The sequence below is a fragment of the Giraffa tippelskirchi genome, chromosome 10 (genome assembly GCF_054371585.1).
Source record: "Giraffa tippelskirchi isolate mGirTip1 chromosome 10, T2T-mGirTip1v1.2.pri, whole genome shotgun sequence".
NCBI classification, from domain to species: domain Eukaryota; kingdom Metazoa; phylum Chordata; class Mammalia; order Artiodactyla; family Giraffidae; genus Giraffa; species Giraffa tippelskirchi.
Genome location: NC_137284.1, coordinates 63,611,409 through 63,631,123, shown reverse-complemented (window position 1 = coordinate 63,631,123; position 19,715 = coordinate 63,611,409). Strand labels below are relative to the sequence as shown.

Here is a 19,715-nt window from a genome sequence, read left to right as displayed (position 1 = left end):
AAAGAAGGTAGTTGATTTGAGAACTAGAAACTGAACATTGTGATAGGTCACACAGTTTTCCAGAAAACAGTAATATAAACTTGATCTTAATTACAAAGTAATGCCTCAAAGCTACATTGGTTAAGTGTATTAAGAAACTTATGTCATGAGGTCTTAAATTTCCAAACTGAGGTAGTTTTGTAGAAAATGGAAAAGTGTTTTAAATGATTCTGCAATCTCCTTAGTTTCAAAAGAAATTAAAAAAAAAAAAAAGACTATTAGTCACACCCAACACTATTTATTGAATGTTTACTACGTAACAGGAGTTGTGCTAAGCTCTTTGTTCCAGTATCTCATTTAACCCCAACAGTGGTATGAAGTATGAAAACAAGTATTATCACCCTGTTTTACTAAGAAAACAATTTTTTAAAAAAACTGTTGGCCTTAGAGATGATCTGGACCAATGTTCTCATTTTACATTAAAAAAAAAAAAAAAAAACAAGAGGAACAGAAATATTAACAGGCAGATAGATATCTGGTAAAAAGAATAAAATGGTATAGAAAAAAAATATACAACCAAAGGCAAAGTCTTAGGAAAAAGTCTAACTTCCCTAAAAAATCGTCAGAATTCAGATTATTATACTATCTCAAAGAGATAACATGTGTCCCTATGTTCACTGTGGTATTATTCACAATATCCAAAACATGGAGACAACCTAAGTGTCCACGAACAGATAAATAAAGAGAATGTGGTTCCAAGTGGTTGTGAGACTGCCTCATCGAATATAGTCCCGTAGAGGCCGAGAAGGCAACCTCACAAACAGCTAACCAAAATGGAACTCATCTATCAATTTCCTAATACATCTCCCTTTTGGTTCAGCATCTCAATTATCCACAGTATTATACTTAGAAGAAAACAAAACTCCATAATTTACTGCCTAGCCTTATATCACTGTTATTTTTATTTTTCCTTTTAACACAACTACAAGGGCTAACAAGTAGCAAAAGTGATCTGCACTTATCCTTTTTACTGGTATAAGAAAAAGTACAGGTTTTGGAATCAATCAGACAAGATTTGCTTCACCATTTACCACCTGTACATCCGAAAACAAGTTATGATTATTAACCTTCAAAACAAACCCTCCTACTAGAAGCAAGGTGTCTTCTTGTTTGTTTTATTATGAAACATCCATATTAAAAATGTGAGGAATTGATTGAAGTGTCTGCTGTGGTAGGACGCCTTAGTGTATTGGAAGTTTCCTAGTCTGACATTCTATGAAACAAACATTCCACTTGAAGCAGAGAGATGCCTAACTAAGGTTCTGCTTTCAATACATTCTTAATAGAGGAAGAGAACTCCAAGGCTTCCAATAAGGAAAGGAGGAAATGAAAGGGGAGAACCACTGATATCCACCCACAGAACTAAAAGCAGACGATGAAGTCCAAGGTAGCTTCCCTCTAAAATCTCAGCAGAGAGTCAGGTATAATGATGACTGAAACAAGCCAGACCAAAAGAACACAGACTGCATCATTTCATTTCTGTGAAATCCAGTAATGGGGAAAAATTAGGCTACACTGATGGAAGTGAGAACAGTGGTTACTTCCAGGCAGAGAGGAGAAGGATTCTGTCTGGAAAGGGAGCTAGGGAGCCTCTGGGATGCAAAAAATGTTCTGTATCTTGATCCAAGAGGTGGTTGCATGAATGCAAACGTGTAAAACTTCAGGGGGGCTTAGCACTTAATATTTGGGCACTTTAAATGTATTAATACCTCAAAACAAACTGAGGGGGCTGGGGATCAAGCCAGGACAGGGCCCATAAAATCCCGTAAGATTTTGTAAACTTTATTTTTTTCATGTTTTAAAATTTTTGTTGCCTATGATCTGTTTCTCTGTGGTGAGAAGCAGTAAATGGGTTATAAAGGAAGCTCAGTATTCCTTTGTAAGTCGCTAGGAAGGTGGAAGTTGGGTAGTCTTTGGGACCTTCTGTGCCTGAGGGGCCAGAACCTGAAAGAAGAGAGTGAACACTGGTGGTCAAGTGCCTGACACAGGGACAGGAGGACACGGGCAGTGAGGGCCTGACGCGGGGACAGGGGGACACGGGCAGTGAGGGCCTGACAGGCAGTAAGAAGCCCCACGGGTTCTGCACTCTTACTGGTGTTAATAATTCATCTCCATACTATAATATAATCCCTGATGTGCTGCAGGTACTTGTTAAACTTTATCCTACTTGGTTAAAAATATCTTCATTCTTCCAACAGAATTTTTAGAAATTATTTCCTTCCAAATTAACCTGATTATGAAATCTAACCTCAGGCACAAGAAACCTAAAGTCTACCATAACCATCCTTAACTCTGGACAACACTGAGGGAAAAACTGTGTGTTGCATTATGTGAAGCTGTCCACACTCATTTCATAGCTTTCATTAACTGTTAGAACCATGCGCTGTGCTCCTCTGACACATTTATGGAAGATGTTTGCGAAAGTCACAAAGAAGGGGGTACGTGAAACCAATGAACGAACAAACCTAGATCAACCAATCCTTTACAATCCCACCATTCAACAAAAGAAAAACGGTGATGTAATGGTCTAAGACAAAGGAAGTATAATGAGCAAGGCCCTGTAACACACCCGCTACCTAAGTGGATGATTCCATTCTCACCTTTATCACGATCATAGAGTAAATCTTCTGTTGAGCAAGGGCTGCCGTCCTGGGATTCCGGGGGACAGAAGGGAGAAACACAGGGTGAGTGACTGCTGCAGCTGCTGCTGCGTTCCTGCACAGAGGGGGTCTGTGTGTCGATGCTTCGAGTGCTGCTGCTCCGGTAGTGGGCAGGGAGCGGGGCTCTCCGACCGTCAGGGATGTCCAAAGGCTGGAAGAGCAGCAACCACCACACAGTCAGTCAGGCTTCATACACTTCATCCATACAGAGAGCATATGCTGTTTCTTTTGATTTCACTTTTCACTACTATTGCCAGCATAGCTGATTCTTCAGAGAATAAAGATACCAATCTTAGGTCATCATTTCTGCCAGTTACCTTTAGGTCAGTACTCCCAGGAATACTCCTCTAAGACAGGGGCTTCTTTTAACACTGGATCCTAATGCCTAGCACTGTGCCTGGCAGACAGCAGACACTCAATAAACATTTGTCCAAAGAATTAGTCAAACTGCTCCAGAAATCACTTTGACTTGCTAATAAGGAAAGGGAAATCCTCATATTCACAGGTATGGATTTCCATTTGTTCTTTCTTTTTTTCTTTTTACAAGTCAGGAACAGGTTTTGCAGGTTACCCAAAGTGTCTAATAAACAGACTTATTCTAGAAGAACTGAATGGAGGATATTAATATAACTGAACAATTCTACTAATTTGGTATCCAATTGAGTAGGACTACTAATGAATTTTGCCTAGTTCTAATGCATTGTTCTGAGTGGCAAAAATAAATAGAAATGAAATTATAATTGTATACTCATATATGAATCATATTTTCAACCTAAGAAGACCCTAGACCTCATTAGTACAGTGTCTTCACCAATAAAGAACTTATAGAGCTCCTGCTGACATGGTCATTTAAATGGCATCAGAGCTTCTGCCTCTTTCTACTCTGCTTCTGCTGTAAAGATGTATCTTACTCATCAGCAAGCTAACAAAGCGAGGTCAACAAATACAATGTATATATTAACCATTTACAGTATTTGTTATTATATAAACAAGGATGAAATTCTGGGAAAAAAAGAACCAATGTATGCTTAGTTTATTTACAACTTATTTTCACTATTTACGGGCTATCACTCCCGAGGTTTGTTATTTCAGAAATTTTAGAAACACTGTCAGATGGAAAATGAATTAAGGTAAAACATGAGACTCAAAGAGTATCAGTTTTTTTCTGTAACAAGTAAAGGCCAAAACCTAAAATGAAAACTGCATTTATCTATGCAAAGTTGCTAAACCAAAACTATACCATCTTTACAATTTGACAATGACCATGCATGCTACTATAAAGAAAATAGTCACTTATGGAACACTAATTCATTTTGTAACAAATAACAAAAGTAAAATTTTCCAACTTAGGAGAGAAATATTCCCAAAGATATATACATTTACTTGATCAAATGCTAAGAAAATAATTATTTTATTACATCTTTTTCTTTTACTTAACTAAATTTAGATTTTAATTACAACTCTGCACTAAATTCTAAGAAATCTTTGGTGCAGGGTTTTTTTTTTTTTTTGACAAAATTATATGATAGATGTGGGAGTTTGTCAGAACAACCCATCAAGAAAGATCATTTTGGAAAACACATGAGGCCTTTGTAACAGAGGTCTTTCTTAAAGGTTATATATTTAAGTTGAGGAAAATCTTACTTTAATAAAATTTGAATATTGGTAATCAGTAAAATAATAATGTATCAATTTGTAATTTAAAAAGTTTAAGAACCTGAGTTATCTTTTACTCATGTCCTATTTGATAAACACAATTTTTCTCTAGTCCCACTTCTGAATCTATAACTGGATAACATATACCAATTTCCTTAACCAACTTCTGTTTTGTTGGGGAGAGGGTTCAGAGAATTAGAATAACAAGACAGATTTTTGAGGTTTACATATTTACACAAAATAATGATGGAAATTATAAAGGCTTAGAACACTGATATACTTAGGAAGCTACTGGCAGGCTCACCTGCCAAAATGATAACATTTTGATTTATTAAAACTTTGAGGCACACTTAATCATAAATCTAAAAATTCTTAAAATTAATATTTTAGTTACCCCAAAGTAATTCTGAAATGTTTACTGTGAAATTAGAATGTGACTTATTTAAAACCAGAACTACATCAGTAAATTTCATTTTCTAATATAGTTTTGCTTAGCAGTTCTTAAAGAATTAGCAAATGTGACTGATTATCTCATACTGAAAAAATTAGACCAATTTTACTTCCTTACATTACTGTTCTTAAATGTCACATAATGTATAAAGGAAACATTTTAATGGTGTGCACAGCTAAGCTAAGAGCACAATTTCTAAAGAGTTCCTTTTCGGCCTAATGAATATAACATAAAAATTTAACTCTTACGGAGAGTAAAATGGCACAACCTTTTGGGATGGTAATTTTAGCAATATTAATCAAAATTTAAAATGTGCAAATGCTCTGACCTAGCAATTTCACTGCCAGGAAATTGTCTGCCAAGAGTACACCATGTTCTCTAAAGCACTGCTTATGACGATAAAAATTGAAAACAGTCTAAATGTCCACCAGTAGGGGACTTTTAAATTATGGTACATTTATACAATGATTCAACATATATTAGCATACAGGCACATATTTGGAAGAATATACAATAAATTATGATTAGTGCTCATATTTGCTAAGCAATATTGAAAGTTGGAAAAAAGTTTTTTTAATCAATTTTATAAATATAAAATTATGTGAATTTTGAGATGAACTCTAAATCGGTTTTAAAACCTACACATTATTTGAAGGAATCAGATACACATTTGACATAAATCATATTTTAGTTCTAAAAAACCATCAGAGAGATAATTAAGCCAAAAGCTACTTGATGTTTTCTTTTGTTGAATGTACCTTTAAAATGTGGTCAAATATAGGTTCATGTGCATCAGTGTCCAGATTTCTATTCTGGGACAGAGATAGTTTATAAAGTATTTTTGATAAATTCAAATGGATGCAAGACTTAAATATATGCAAAAACTAACACCATAAAACCCTAAGAGGAAAACAGAAGACTAAATCATTGTGATCTTAGATTAGGCAATATTTTCTTAGATATGAACAGTGAAAAAGACAACCCACAGAATGGGAGGTATTTCCAAATCATCTATCTAATAAGGACTTTTTATCTAAAAAGTAAGAACTTTAGATCTTTTACATTTCAACAGTAAAAAGACAACCTAATTTTGAAATGGGGCAAATAACCTAAATAGACAGTTTTCCAAAGAAGATATACAGTGGTCAACACCATAATGAGGTACCACTTCACACCCACCAGAATGGTTATAATAAAAAAGGTAATTACAAGTGTTGCTGAAGATGGAGAAATCAGAACTTTCATACACTGCTGGTAGGGATGTAAAATGATACAGAGTGGCTACTTTGGAAAACAACCTGACAGTTTCTCAGAAGGTTAATCAAAGAGTTACCATACTAGCAATTCCACTTCTAGGTATATACTCAAGAGAAATGAAAACATCACGTTCACCCAAAAACTTGTATATAAAGCTTTTTTTCACAGCAGCATTATTTTTAACAGACAAAAAGTAGAAATAATACAAATGTTCATCAATTAATGACTGGATAATAAAATCTGTATGAGTGAATATTATTTGGCAATAAAAAGGAATAAAGTACAGATACATGCTACACTATAAATGAACCTTAGTTTGGCCTTAAAAACATTAGTCTGAGTGAAAAAGGCCTGATACAAGGGCCATGTATTGCATGACTACATTTACATGAAATACCTAGAACAGGCCAGTTCATAGACAAAGTACATTAGTGGTTGTCTCATTGGAGGAAAAGGAAGAGATGATTGCTAAAAGGTATGGAGTTTCTTTTGGGGGTGATGAAAAAGCTGTAAAGTTGATTGTGGTATTGACTGCGTAACTGTGAACATGCAAAACCACTGTACACTCTGAATGGGTAAACTGTATGGTATGTGAATTATATCTAATAAAGCTGTAACAAAAAAGAAGACTGAGATAGTTCACAGTATTAAAGAAAAAAGGGATTCAAACATCCCATGTACCCTTACCTTGGACACGTCCTCCTTCCCATTATTTTCTTTAATGAATACCTTTTCTAATTCGGGACTTATTCCTTCTACATTGCAGGGCACACGTGAAGCAGATGATTTTGGCACAGATATATTTGACAGCGGCATAGGGACTGATCTTGATCCAGTAGCCTACAAAACACAAGGTAAGGTGGTATCAAATTATTTGTGGATGAAGAAATTGTGAACTAAAGAGCAAGGTAAATCTTAAAATAGAAACTCAGCGAGCAGTTATTTTGACATTTCAAATACAATATAAATTCAGGTACACATACAGCAATTTAGGTTCCAAAGTAAGAAGTAAGGTAAAAATTACAGAGTCAAAATAATGCTTTATGGAAGTGTAAAAGCATTGTAAACTGTATAATTTTTTCAGCAGAATATCAGGCAGAATCCTCTGTACTGTTTTTTATTCATTTTTCTGTTTTTACTGAAAAAGCATAGTTGAAATCATGTAAACTGAATGTATCATGTGACTCTTCAGCTCTGCTCTAGGCTTATGTGTGTGTGTTTGAACGATTTGTTCCCCACACTGTGACAATCACCATCTAGTATTTTTGATTTCTACTTTATCCAAAACTTAAGAAAACCTTTTGGATTACTAAGTAGTATGGCAACAAATATCATGATAAGTTCTATAACACTCACTTAACAGCTTTAAGACTGTTTTCAAAAGTCCTTTGGAGGACTTGTCAAAAATTAATACCCCTCATAGCTGTCCCGTGGGAGGTACCATAAAGTGGAAGTCAAGCCTGTTGATTCTCAAGGAACTTAAAGCACACAAAGGAAATTAAAAACATAAAGATGAACAAGGAAAAAAGAAAAATAGTAAGATCTGTACCTTAATCTGAATGGTTAAAGTCGATACATATGATTCACCATGAAGTAGACAGCTAGGCACTGATTAAATGAATATTTCCCACACGGTGCTGTGCTCCTGCCATTTGTGAAGTGCTGCCTGTGAATGTCCTTTGTCTCATATTAATGTATGAGCTTTTTTCATATTGAAGTTGTAACTCTTTGTCATCCATTTGCTGTTTACTTTAGTATGAAATATCTTTCTTCCAGTACTTTTATGGTTTTTCATACTTAAATATTTAACCTATCATGATTTATTTTTCTGTATGTTATGAAGTAGTATTTTTTCCCACATGGTAATAAAACTGCCCCAACGTTTCTTTTTGGATTCTGTATTTGATTTCCTTGAAGTGTTATCTGACAATCTCTATTCAGAGATTCACTTTAACTGCTATAATTTTACAACAATTACATTTTGCATTCTGGTATCCAGTAGGGAAAGCCTTTTCAAATTTTCTTTTTAACTGACATTACTTTTTCATATTACCATTAAAAATAACTTTTAAAGTAATAAAACAATTCCTTTTACATTTCCATTGGAACTCAATTTGTACATTAATTTTGGGCAAATGACTATTTGAAAAATACTGAGTCTTCCCATGTATGAATGACTTCCCATTTATCTCTATTTTATATTTCATATCCTCAATAAGGTCTTAAAGTTTGTGTATTTCTTTTAAGTTTAATTCTAGGCATTTTATATTTTTCACCAGATATATACTAACATGATATTGCTAGTTGTAACATAATAAGAAATATGTATTTGGTTTCCACCCCTGGTTCCTGACACAAAGTTCCTGAATTCTTGTAATTTCCTGAGGGATGGGGGCACTAGGAGCATCTTCTGTTCAGATATTTGGTTTCTGACACCGATCCTGACAGATAGCTCCTAAACCCCTTGGAATTTCCTCAGTGACAGGACCAAGAGTCTTTCGTTCTAACGAGGTGACTCTGGTGGGTTCCTGAATAGGTTCAGAATGGGGTTCTGGTCACTAAAAAGAACCCATGACTAGAAGCTTGGAACTTCCAGTCCCATCTCTGGTGAGAGGAGAGGGAGCATGCCTATGTGATGAATTCTCCAAAAATCCCAGCACTGTGGGGTCAGAGAGTTTCCAGGTTGGTGAACATACATCCATGTACCACAAGGGCGGTGCGCACCAACTCCATGCCAGCAGAAATTCTTACATGTGAGTTACCTCCAGACTTTGCCCTGTGAACCTCCTCAGCCTGCTGTTCATTTTGTTGTTCAGTCACTCAGTCGTGTCCGACTCTTTGCAATGCCATGGACTGCAACATGGCAGGCTTCCCTGTCCTTCACCATCTCTTGGAGCCTGCTCTAACTCATGTCCATTGAGTCAGTGATGTTATCCAACAATCTCGTCCTCTGTCCCCTTCTCTTCCCGCCTTCGATCTTTCCCAGCATCAGGGTCTTTTCTAATGAGTCAGCTCTTTGCATCAGGTGGCCAAAGTATTGGAGCTTCAGCATCAATCCTTCCAATGAATACTGGGGATTGATTTCCTTTAAGATTGACTGGTTTGATCTCCTTGCAGTCCAAGGGACTCGCAAGAGTCTTCTCCAACACCACAGTTCATTTTTTTTTTTTAATTAGTTTATTTTCTATTTTTTAACTTTACAATATTGTATTTGTTTTGCCATACATTGACATGAATCCACCATGGGTGTTCAAAAGCATCAATTGTTTGGTGCTCAGCCTTCTTTATGGTCCAACTCTCACATCCATACACGACTACTGGAAAAACCATAGCTTTGACTAGATGGACCTTTGTTGGCAAAGTAATGCCTCTGCTCTTTAATACGCTGTCTGGGTATTTCATAGATTTTTCTTCCAAGGAGCAAGCGTCTTTTAATTTCATGGCTGCAGTCCCCATCTGCAGTGATTTTGGAACCCATGAAAATAAACTTTGTCACTATTTCCATTTTTTCCCCTTCTATTTGCCATGAAGTGATGGGATCAGATGCCATGATCTTCCTTTTTTGAATGCTGATTTTTAAGCCAGCTTTTTCACTCTCTTCTTTCACTTTCATCAAGAGGCTCTTTAGTTCCTCTTCACTTTCTGCCATAAGGGTGGTGTCATCTGCATATCTGAGGTTATTGATATTTCCTCTTGCAGTATTGATTCCAGCTTGTGTTTCATCCAGCCCGGCATTTCACATGATGTAGTCTGCATATAAGTTAAATAAGCAGGGTGACAATATACAGCCTTGTTGTTCTCCTTTCCCAATGTAGAACCAGTCCATTGTTCCATGTCCAGTTCTAACTGCTGCTTCTTGACATGCATACAGGTTCCGCAGGAGGCAGGTAAGGTGACCACAGGCAGGTATCAGACCTGCCTCCTAAGGTCTGATATTCCCTCTCTTGCAGAATTTTCCGCAGTTTGTGTGATCCACAGAGTCAAAGGCTTTAGCATAGTCAATGAAGCAGAAGTAGATGTTTTTCTGGAATTCTCTTGCTTTTTCTGTGATCCAATGGATGCTGGCAATTTGATCTCTGGTTCCTGTGCCTTTTCTAAAGCCAGCTTGAACATGTGAGAATTCTTGGTTCATCTATTGTTGAAGCCTGGCTTGGAGAATTTTGAGCATTACTTTGCTAGCATGCGAGATGAGTGCAAGTGTGTGGAAGTTTATTCTTTGGCATTGCCCTTTTCCAGTCCTGTGGCCACTGCTGAGTTTTCCAAATTTGTTCATCTGTATGGACCCGTTATATCCTTTGTAATAAAAAAGTAAATGTATTTCCCTGAGTTTTTTGAGCCCTTAAAGCAGGTTACTGAACCTGAAGACAGGGTTGTCAGAATCCCTTCTTTATTATTGGTAGGTCAAAAGTACAGATGATGACCTGGAACTTTCAACGGGCATCTGGCGAGGGGCAGTTTCATGGGGCAGAGTTCTTAATCTGTGGGGTCGGTGCTAACTCCAAGTAGTCAGTGTAGTAACTGAATTGTAGGATGCGTGGTTGGTATCTGGCAAGTTGGAGAATTCATTAGTTGGTATGGAAAACACCCCATGCGTTTGGTGTCAGGAATGTTATTAGTAGAAGGAACAGTATTTTACCTTTACTAATACAGGAGAAAATAATAGATTTTTATGTGTTTATATCTTATCCATTTATTAAGTTCTCAATCTTTTTATTGTGAAAAATTATAATCATAATTAACAGAATAACTAATAGGTGTACATATTCCAGCTACAAAATTTATTAACATTTTCTAATCTTACTTCATCTAAACATCCACTTGCTTTTGTTCTTGGAGTATTAACACACATTCTAGACTTCACATTTCATCTATAAGTATTTCAGTACATATAGAAAGAAAATTATTTTTAGACATAACCACAATGCCAAAAAAAATCAATGTAAATTGGGGACAAGTGTATAAATCTTTTCTTGTTAATAGTAAGTCAATAGATATACAGGAAAGGTGCTTGAAATAAATAAGAATGAATAGTATATTAATTCTACCAGATTAAGAACAAAAAAAGGAAGGCATATGTGAATTTTCTCTTGAAATGTCTGCAATGTTGGTTTTACAGCTCTGATGAGGTATAACTGGCATACAATAAAATCCTCCCATTTTAAGTATGCAATTCTTTGAGCTTTGTAAATGTATACAGTCATCCAATTATCAGTATAATCACATTTTAGAAACTTCTATCATCCAAAAAAATGTCTCTAGGGCTTTTCTACAGTCAGCTTTTCTAATACTTTTCAAAAAGGCAACATTTTGCCATTTTGAAGATGTAAGGTAATGTAGCCTTTTGCTTTTGACTTAACTTGGCATGATGTTTTGAGATTTAGCCATGTTGTCATGAATACCATCAGTGCCTTCTTTTTACTGCTGAATAGTATTACACTGTATGGATGTATGAAGTGTTGTTTATCCATTCACCAGTTCATGGATATTCGCTGCTTTCCATGTTTTGAGTTTTATAAATGCTGCTGCCATGAACATTGATACAGATGTCTCTGTGTAGACATTATGTTTTATTTCTCATGCTGCTGCTGCATTGCTTCAGTCGTGTCCGACTCTGTGCGACCCCATAGACGGAAGCCCACCAGGCTCCGCTGTCCCTGGGATTCTCCAGGCAAGAACACTGGAGTGGGTTGCCATTTCCTTCTCCAATGCATGAAAGTGAAAAGTGAAAGTGAAGTCGCTCAGTCGTGTCTGACTCTTCGCGACCCCATGGACTGCAGCCTACCAGGCTCTTCTGTCCATGGGATTTTCCAGGCAAGAGTACTGGAGTGGGGTGCCATTGCCTGTTTATTTCTCATGAACAGATACCAAAGAGTAGAATTCCTGAGCTCTATGGTCAGTGTATGTTATCTTCTTCAGAAAATGCCAAACTTCTTTCCAAAGTAGCTGTACCATTTTGTGTTCCCACCAGCAATGTGTAGTTGTTCTGATTGTTTCACATCCTTATCAACACTCGGTATTGCCAGTATTTTCCATTTTAGCCATCCTATCATTAGTTTTAATAGTCTAGCAAATTTACTTTAATTTTCTAAATATACAACAATATCACAAATAGTGATAACATTTCTTTTTCTTACTGCTCTGTCTAGAACCTCTAAACTACTAGCAAATAACATCAATAATTACAGACATCTATGACTCAACTTTTATTTTTAACAGAAATACTTTCAGTATTTTACTGTTAGGATCTCACCACATTTGCAGGTAGTTACATTAGGAAGTATCCTATTTTAAAATTAAGTTTTTATCATATATGGATACTGAGTTTTAATCAAGTGTTATTCAGCATCTGCTTTGACTTTCTGATGCAATGAACTAACAATACAGTTCCTAATGTTGAATCATCCTTTCATCTGTGAAAAAACCCCTAATTAAATTTTATTTGATACACAACTTGGGCTGCTTCTGCTATACTACTAGATTTGATTTACTAAAATTTACATTAATATTTGTAAGTAAATTTAGAATATCATTTCCTAAATTTTGTTTCATAGGATATATCAGTACAAGTTTGGCAGGGTCGGGGGACAAAAACACTAATTCTCAATTTCTTCATAAGTAAAATGGCGTAAAATATACAAAGCGACACAGAGATAGATGGGTTAAGGTACTATTAGAAGATTAAATAAGAAAATGCCCAGAGTTGCTTAGTCAGTGAATGAGCTAGGATTTCAGTCCAGGACAGTATCAATCATTCTTGAGACCATTACACTCTCTTATGTCTGTTATTAAAAGATTATACATATGGCTAAAACAAAAACATTTTTTTATAAAAAAACATTGTAATTTAACCAAGCTAGAGATGTACATTAATTTTTTTTTTAATCCTAAAAGGATGGATTCTTCCTTACAGTGAACCCTTTGAAAAGAATTGTTCCAATCTGGACAACGAGTTGTTAGCCTACCTGAGTGTGACTGATTGCTATATGGTTGCCATGGAGAGGTGACTGACGATCTTTCTCCTTACTGTGCCGACTACTCTGTTTACTACGCTGCAGTTGCTGCCTCAGTTTGGCAATCTGCTTTGGGGAGAGGGAAAGAGAAGGAAGAAGAGAACAAAAGTGAATACCAAGCTTTAAGCATTTATTTTTTTAAGTTTGGATATTAAAAAATACAATTTTATCAAAGATTTCAAGAAGAAATATTTCATTACAATGATTTATCCTCCAATTTTTAATAGTTGAAACCATTGAAAATAAGAAATATGTGCTACAAATGCTTCACTTATACAATTTAAATAGTGTTGTTGGTAAATACGTAGACTAAATTTCCCCAGATTCTTTCATATTTTACCTTTGTAACACCAGAGACATCTTGCCTTCTAAGCATTTTTTCTAAGGTGTAAAACTAGTATTTCATATGCCTACTGATTAAAGTCAAACCCAATCTCTTAATATATAGGGACCACATTAGTTTCTAAGTTCTCATCTTATATAAACAAAATTGATCTGGTATACTAATTTCTGAACATTAAAAAAAAAAATCCCACGGTATAAATCCTTATGGCATTTAGCATTCGTTACTTGTATTTAACATCTTACTATATATTACTTTTAGTCACAAAATTTTTATTTTCCCGCTTTATTGAGATATAAGTGACATATAACATTGTGTAAGTTAAGGTGTACAACATGTTGATTTGATGCTATTGTATATTGCAAAATGATGCCACTATAGCATAATAGCTCTACCCCATTACGTAATTTGAGATTTATTGTCTTAACAGCTTTGAAGTAATAACACTATTACTGCTACTGCTGCTACTGCTAAGTCGCTTCAGTCGTGTCCGACTCTGTGTGACCCCATAGACGGCAGCCCACCAGGCTCCGCCGTCCCTCGGATTCTCCAGGCAAGAATACTGGAGTGGGTTGCCATTTCCTTCTCCAGTGCATGAAAGGGAAAAGTGAAAGTGAAGTCGCTCAGTCATGTCCGACTCCTAGCGACCCCATGGATCTGCAGCCTACCAGGCTCCTCCACCCATGGGATTTTCCAGGCAAGAATACTGGAGTGGGGACACTATTACTAACTATAATCAAAATTCTATACTTTAGATCCCCAGAACTCATCCATCTTGTAACTGAAAGTGTGCACCCTGTGACTACTGCCCATTTCCTTTACCCTTCCGTCCCTAGCAACCACCACTCAACCCTGTTTCTTTGAGTTTGGCTTTTCTTCTCTGGTATCACAAAGAAGTGATACCATACAATATTTGTCTTTCTCTGACTGATTTACTTCACTTAGCATAACGCCCTCAAGGTTCATCTATATTGTTTACAAAAGGCAGGATTTCCTTCTTCCTCATTGCTGAATATATATGCCACATCTTCTTTATCCACTTATTCACTGACAGACACTTGGCTATAGTGACATACATTTAAAAACAAATATAACTTAGAAGTATTTTCCTAAATGGAATAGTAATACTCCAAGGCTTAAGAGAAAAGTCATTTCTATAATATGGCTTGGAATTCATCAAACTATTAATATATTTTAGGTGCTATATAATCCTCTGAAACTGTGCCAGACCATAAGGAAAATATACCTGAGCATTTTCAAAGGGAATCATTAGCAATTTGGGGCAAGTTACTTAATATTTTCCTTGTAGATGATGACATGAATCAGTTAGTAGGTACTCCTTGAACACCGACAACGAGCCCCATTTTATGTTACTTACAAGGCAAAGTGCCAATACAAAGTAAAGTCTGTAAAATATATCGATTTTCTCAAAGAGATGTTAGCAAAATGCTTACCTTGAATAACCATGGCAATAAAAAGCAAAACAGACAGTTGCTATTAAAGCCTATAAATGTTCAAAGGGAAAAGCATATGCGTTGCTGGGAAAATTTATTTTTACCTGTGGCAAACAGAAGAGAAGCAGCATGGAAGAAAATAGAGAACCTAAAAGAAAATCTGTATTTTTCCTTTTAAGTAAGATCCTTAGTCCCCTCTAGTGTTTTGAAACTCTTTGTAGCTTTATGGACATCACATACAATTTCCTTACAAAGATATACAAATGAGATTATCTATGTTAACATTTGTGTTCCTTGCTCTCTGTTGAAATGACATCATTTTCTTCTAGAGAGTATTAATTTTCATGAGAAAAGGAATCAAAATTAATTGGTAATCATTATAAATCAAGCCAGACTATGATAAAAGATAAATAGAATTTCAAATTGTACAAGTTATTTAATTAGGACAGGGGTATAAAATTAAGTGTTTTCTGAGTATTAATGATGTTTTAGTGGTGTTTCAAAACTGGCGTTTTGAAGAGCTTATAGAGAAGAGCCCATAATGCTTGCAGATTAATCAAAGCAGTGTGTAGTTTTTCATTTTTAAAATAATCTTTAAAAAATAAATAAAAATAATCTGAAAACTGATCAATCCTAATCACTCTCTTTTTAAAGGGCTTTGAGATATCACAATAAATCAGAAGTTTTTGTTCTACTTTGCTTGGAATACCAACTTACACTATGCAACGTTATAGTTTCCACATAATACTGTTTATCTCTAGATTATAACTTAGTTATGCTTTTGTTTACAAATTAGAGTTTAGAGTAAAAGGAAAGACCATCTTACTAGATATATAATCAAAACATTACAACTCTTACTTAGGAACTATGTAGAATGAAAGCAGGATATAATAAATCTTCCTTTGCTTCAGAACATAAGAGATTCCTGTGTTTACTTATACAACATTCAGAAGAGTGGCTTATCTATATAACAACCGCAAATATTCTTGCCTTCCATACTTTCACTTAGAATTCTCCTTCTCTTCTCCCTTGGATGCTCAAGAGCCCATAGTTATTCAAAGCCATCTCTTCTCCCTAACCTCAGTACTAGTAGACACAAAGGTATCTCTGGGAGGAAGGGGCTGATGTGTGTGTTAGTTACTCAGTCGTGTCCGACTAAAGTGTCACAAAGAAGAAATAATAATTGTAGAGAGAAGAATTATCATAAATATTCACTAAGAAATGACTAAAATGTTTGTGGAATTAGATGAAGAAAAATCAGAGACTGGTCCCACTTAAAATCTAAGAACTGGGAATACATTTTACTGTACATTTTTGGAAACCTGGTAATATCACCCTTGTTTATTTGTAATTTTTGTCCTGATAGTTTCTCAGTTCTCCCATTATTGTTAACACTTAAAACAACAATAAACCACCCCCCTCCCAAACTCTAAGCCTCAAAATACTAGTCGAGTATTTTTGCCTCAGGTACTGAAAAGAAGGAAGGGACAGAGGGTAATATTTCTCAGAATGAATTCTATCCTATAGTAGGCAGGGAACTGAGGTATCTTAACCAGACTAAGTAGATGCAGTAGGAACGGAAGCAAGATCCTGCAGGTTTTGAAAAAGAGGAAAAGAATGAGATGAGAGCTAGATTAACACCAGGAAAATGACACTTTGCCGCTCATATTTATATTATTATAAAATGAAATATTTTATATTATGTTCTCATTCATTTCTCAATAAAAACATATGAGATAAATGCTATTATTATCCTCACTTTCTAGCTGAGGAAACTGAGAGGCAGGAAGGTTAGTTTGTTGAAAGCCACACAGTTAAGTGGTGAAACAAGTATATGAACTTAAGGAAGTGGAATTCCAGAGTTTGCTCTCTTAATCACTATTCTATATTGCCTAAAGAATCAAATTAATAACTCACAAGGAGAGAAAGAATCTTACAAAAAGTAAGACAGACATATAAAAAGGAAAACATACAAATGACAACAGCTGAGCTGTTGAAAGACCAAAAACGATTACTAAAGATATTAATCCAACAAATTTTCCTGAAAATATAGTTTGAGAAGTTATAAATCTCAAGCTGTTATTCCCTTTTATATGAAAAAAGAGAATACGTGACAAACTTTAGTGCTTACAAAGATCAATGTCTCAAAAGAAAGGTTCTGCAGTCTAAAAACAAAGTTTATATACTATATCCTTTGACAGTGTTCAAAGGAATTTAAAATGCAACAGTACCTACTGTAACACTAAAAATAAAATTTAAAACTTCTTTTTACTTAACATAAATATGAACAAATCATGCTGTTTTCCTTTTTTCTTTCATTTTCCAAAAGACAAATGCTAATGAAATAAATGGGGCTTCGCTGGTGGCTCAGATGGTAGAAGGAGACCCAGGTTGGATCCCTGGGTCAGGAAGATACCCTGGAGGGAGAAGGGAATGACAATACACTCCAGTAATCTTGCCAGGAGAATTCCATGGACAGAGGAGTCTGGTGGACTACAGTTGGACAGGACTATTCATTCAGTCCTCTGATATCCAAATGCACACACATAGGCATATGTGTGTACAAATGTGCATATATAAAGAACACAGAGATGTGTAAGCACATACATATGCACAGGGAGCTGTCACCTGCACACACATCACTGGTACACATGCATGCCCACGTGCGGACTCACAGAAACCCTCAACCCAGAACAAAGAAACAGATATTTCCATATACAGATTTATCTCCACAGATATAGCTAGCTTTGGGACACTTTAGTTTTTGATACAGAAATTTATTTACCAATAAGGTATATTTGTCAATAAAGGAATGCTGACAATAATATCAGACTAACATTGAGAAAAAAGTTCATAAAACAACTAGATTGCACAGATATACTGTAGCTGTTTTACAGATGAGGAAGCACTTTAAAAAATAAAAGTATCTTTCCCAAGGTAACACAACTAATAAACGGCAGACCCAGTCCTTTAGCCTTTAGTTCATAACCTCTTTCTATTAGCTACCAGTGCTGCTGAAAGTAGTACTACATTAATGTTCACAAATAACTACTAATACCTCACTATGTATTGGCTCATAATCTCAACCACTTCACAAAGTAACTTCCTTTCTTAATGTTGGAGATATTGCAAGATGTGAAATTGCAGTAAAGATGAACAAAAATTTGATGTAGCAATTAACTGACTACATACTAACTTACTGATATATTTCTTTTTCAATAAGCAGTTTGATGACCCTAAATACCATTCTTATTGGTCCAATTTTAAATAATGAAAATATGACATTTTTACAATTCAATTTAATGTGAACTCAGAATTTATTGGATGAGTATTTGTACTTTTAAGGTCTTACCACATAATTAAATAAAAATTCTTCAGAATGTTGTCTTTTAGGTCCAGAGAAAATACTACTGCAATTATTTTCCTCTAGTATGGTATGATAAAACAATTCTTTTTAAATAGCAAAAGTTAACAGAACATTAGGGCAGAAGTTATAATTTTAGTAATGATTATGAGGAAACTTTTATTTTTCTTACTGAAAAAAGAAAGACCCCAACAATATCTGTTAATCACTATTTGATCAGAAACAAGAAATGTCCCTAATCATTTCACTTAGAGAAAAACTATCCCAAGTAACAAGAGAGCTTATTGATGAGATAAAGAAGCAACCTATGATTTTTTTCTTATATCCACTGAAGAACTTAAAAATACTCACTTTTTTAACTTATCTTTATCAAAATCAGAAACAATGTAAAAAAGTCAAAACAATGATATAGTAATATCATTTATATTCTGTCTGGGAACAAACTCTGGGATAAAGAGTAGGTTTACTTACTCCTTACTATTAATATAAAAACAGTAGATTCTCCAAGTTCTGTTTCTCTCCTGTAATGTGATCTATTATATGGGCAGGCATCCACTTAGACCTTCTCCATCACCCCCACTGGGGTTTACAGGAACTAATGCAAACTCAATAGTCTTTGTTACTTGCTATGCTGTGAATAATAAAGTCCATTGTCTCTAAACCATGAGCCTCATGGCTTCTGCCAGCACCCATGAACTAGTAAAAGGCTAACTTATTAGGCTATCAATAGAAAAAATAAAATCCAACATGTGAACCAGTGTATTTCCTCTTTTGCCACAAATGAAGAGAAAGGAGTTTTAATTGCAACATCTTGTAAAGACTGATTGTTCCTCACAGATACAAGGACATGACAGACTGGAATCTGACTCCCACTCCTGATACTGATAATGTTGAGCTAGGATGATGGAGATTTACTGTTGGATCAGAGTCAGTCTCAACTCCCAGATATTAACCCGATTTTTTAAATGTGCGAGTTTCTCAGTAACCATCTGGGAAATATGAAAGTGAGAGTCCCAGTGGAGGGCTGGCTTAGGTTCTACCTAGGAGGGCTACCCCAAAGGGTAAACAGAGCTCAACACCAGAGAAACTGAACATTATTTGTAGAATTCTAGAGGCTTTGGAGAAGGCAATGGCACCCCACTCCAGTACTCTTGCCTGGAAAATCCCATGGACGGAGGAGCCTGGTAGGCTGCAGTCCATGGGGTCGCTAAGAGTCGGACACGACTGAGCGACTTCACTTTCACTTTTCCCTTTCATCCACTGGAGAAGGAAATGGTAACCCACTCCAGTACTCTTGCCTGGAGAATCCCAGGGACGGCGGAGCCTGGTGGGCTGCCGTCTATGGGGTCGCACAGAGTCGGACACGACTGAAGTGACTTAGCAGCAGCAGAGGCTTTGGAGAAAGTAAGATAGAACCATAGGAGAGAGATATGCAGCAACAAGGGATGTCCAAAGAACCCAAGAAATTACAAAAGAAAGTC

At 35.7% G+C, this 19,715-nt stretch overlaps 1 protein-coding gene across 4 annotated transcripts in view; it reads right to left on the bottom strand.

Moving 5' to 3' along the window:
* GLCCI1 (glucocorticoid induced 1) overlaps positions 1-19,715 on the bottom strand; it is a 103,746-nt gene that overhangs the window by 14,942 nt on the left and 69,089 nt on the right. For 2 of the 4 annotated variants that reach the window (XM_081531646.1, XM_081531648.1), the window contains exons 4-6: positions 13,026-13,142; positions 6,751-6,903; positions 2,640-2,850 (exon numbers count right to left, since the gene is read on the bottom strand). In XM_081531646.1, the coding sequence (XP_081387772.1) occupies positions 2,640-2,850; positions 6,751-6,903; positions 13,026-13,142 (481 nt within the window). The remainder of the gene's footprint in view (positions 1-2,639; positions 2,851-6,750; positions 6,904-13,025; positions 13,143-19,715) is intronic. The other 2 variants (XM_081531647.1, XM_081531649.1) reach the window with 1 other exon arrangement.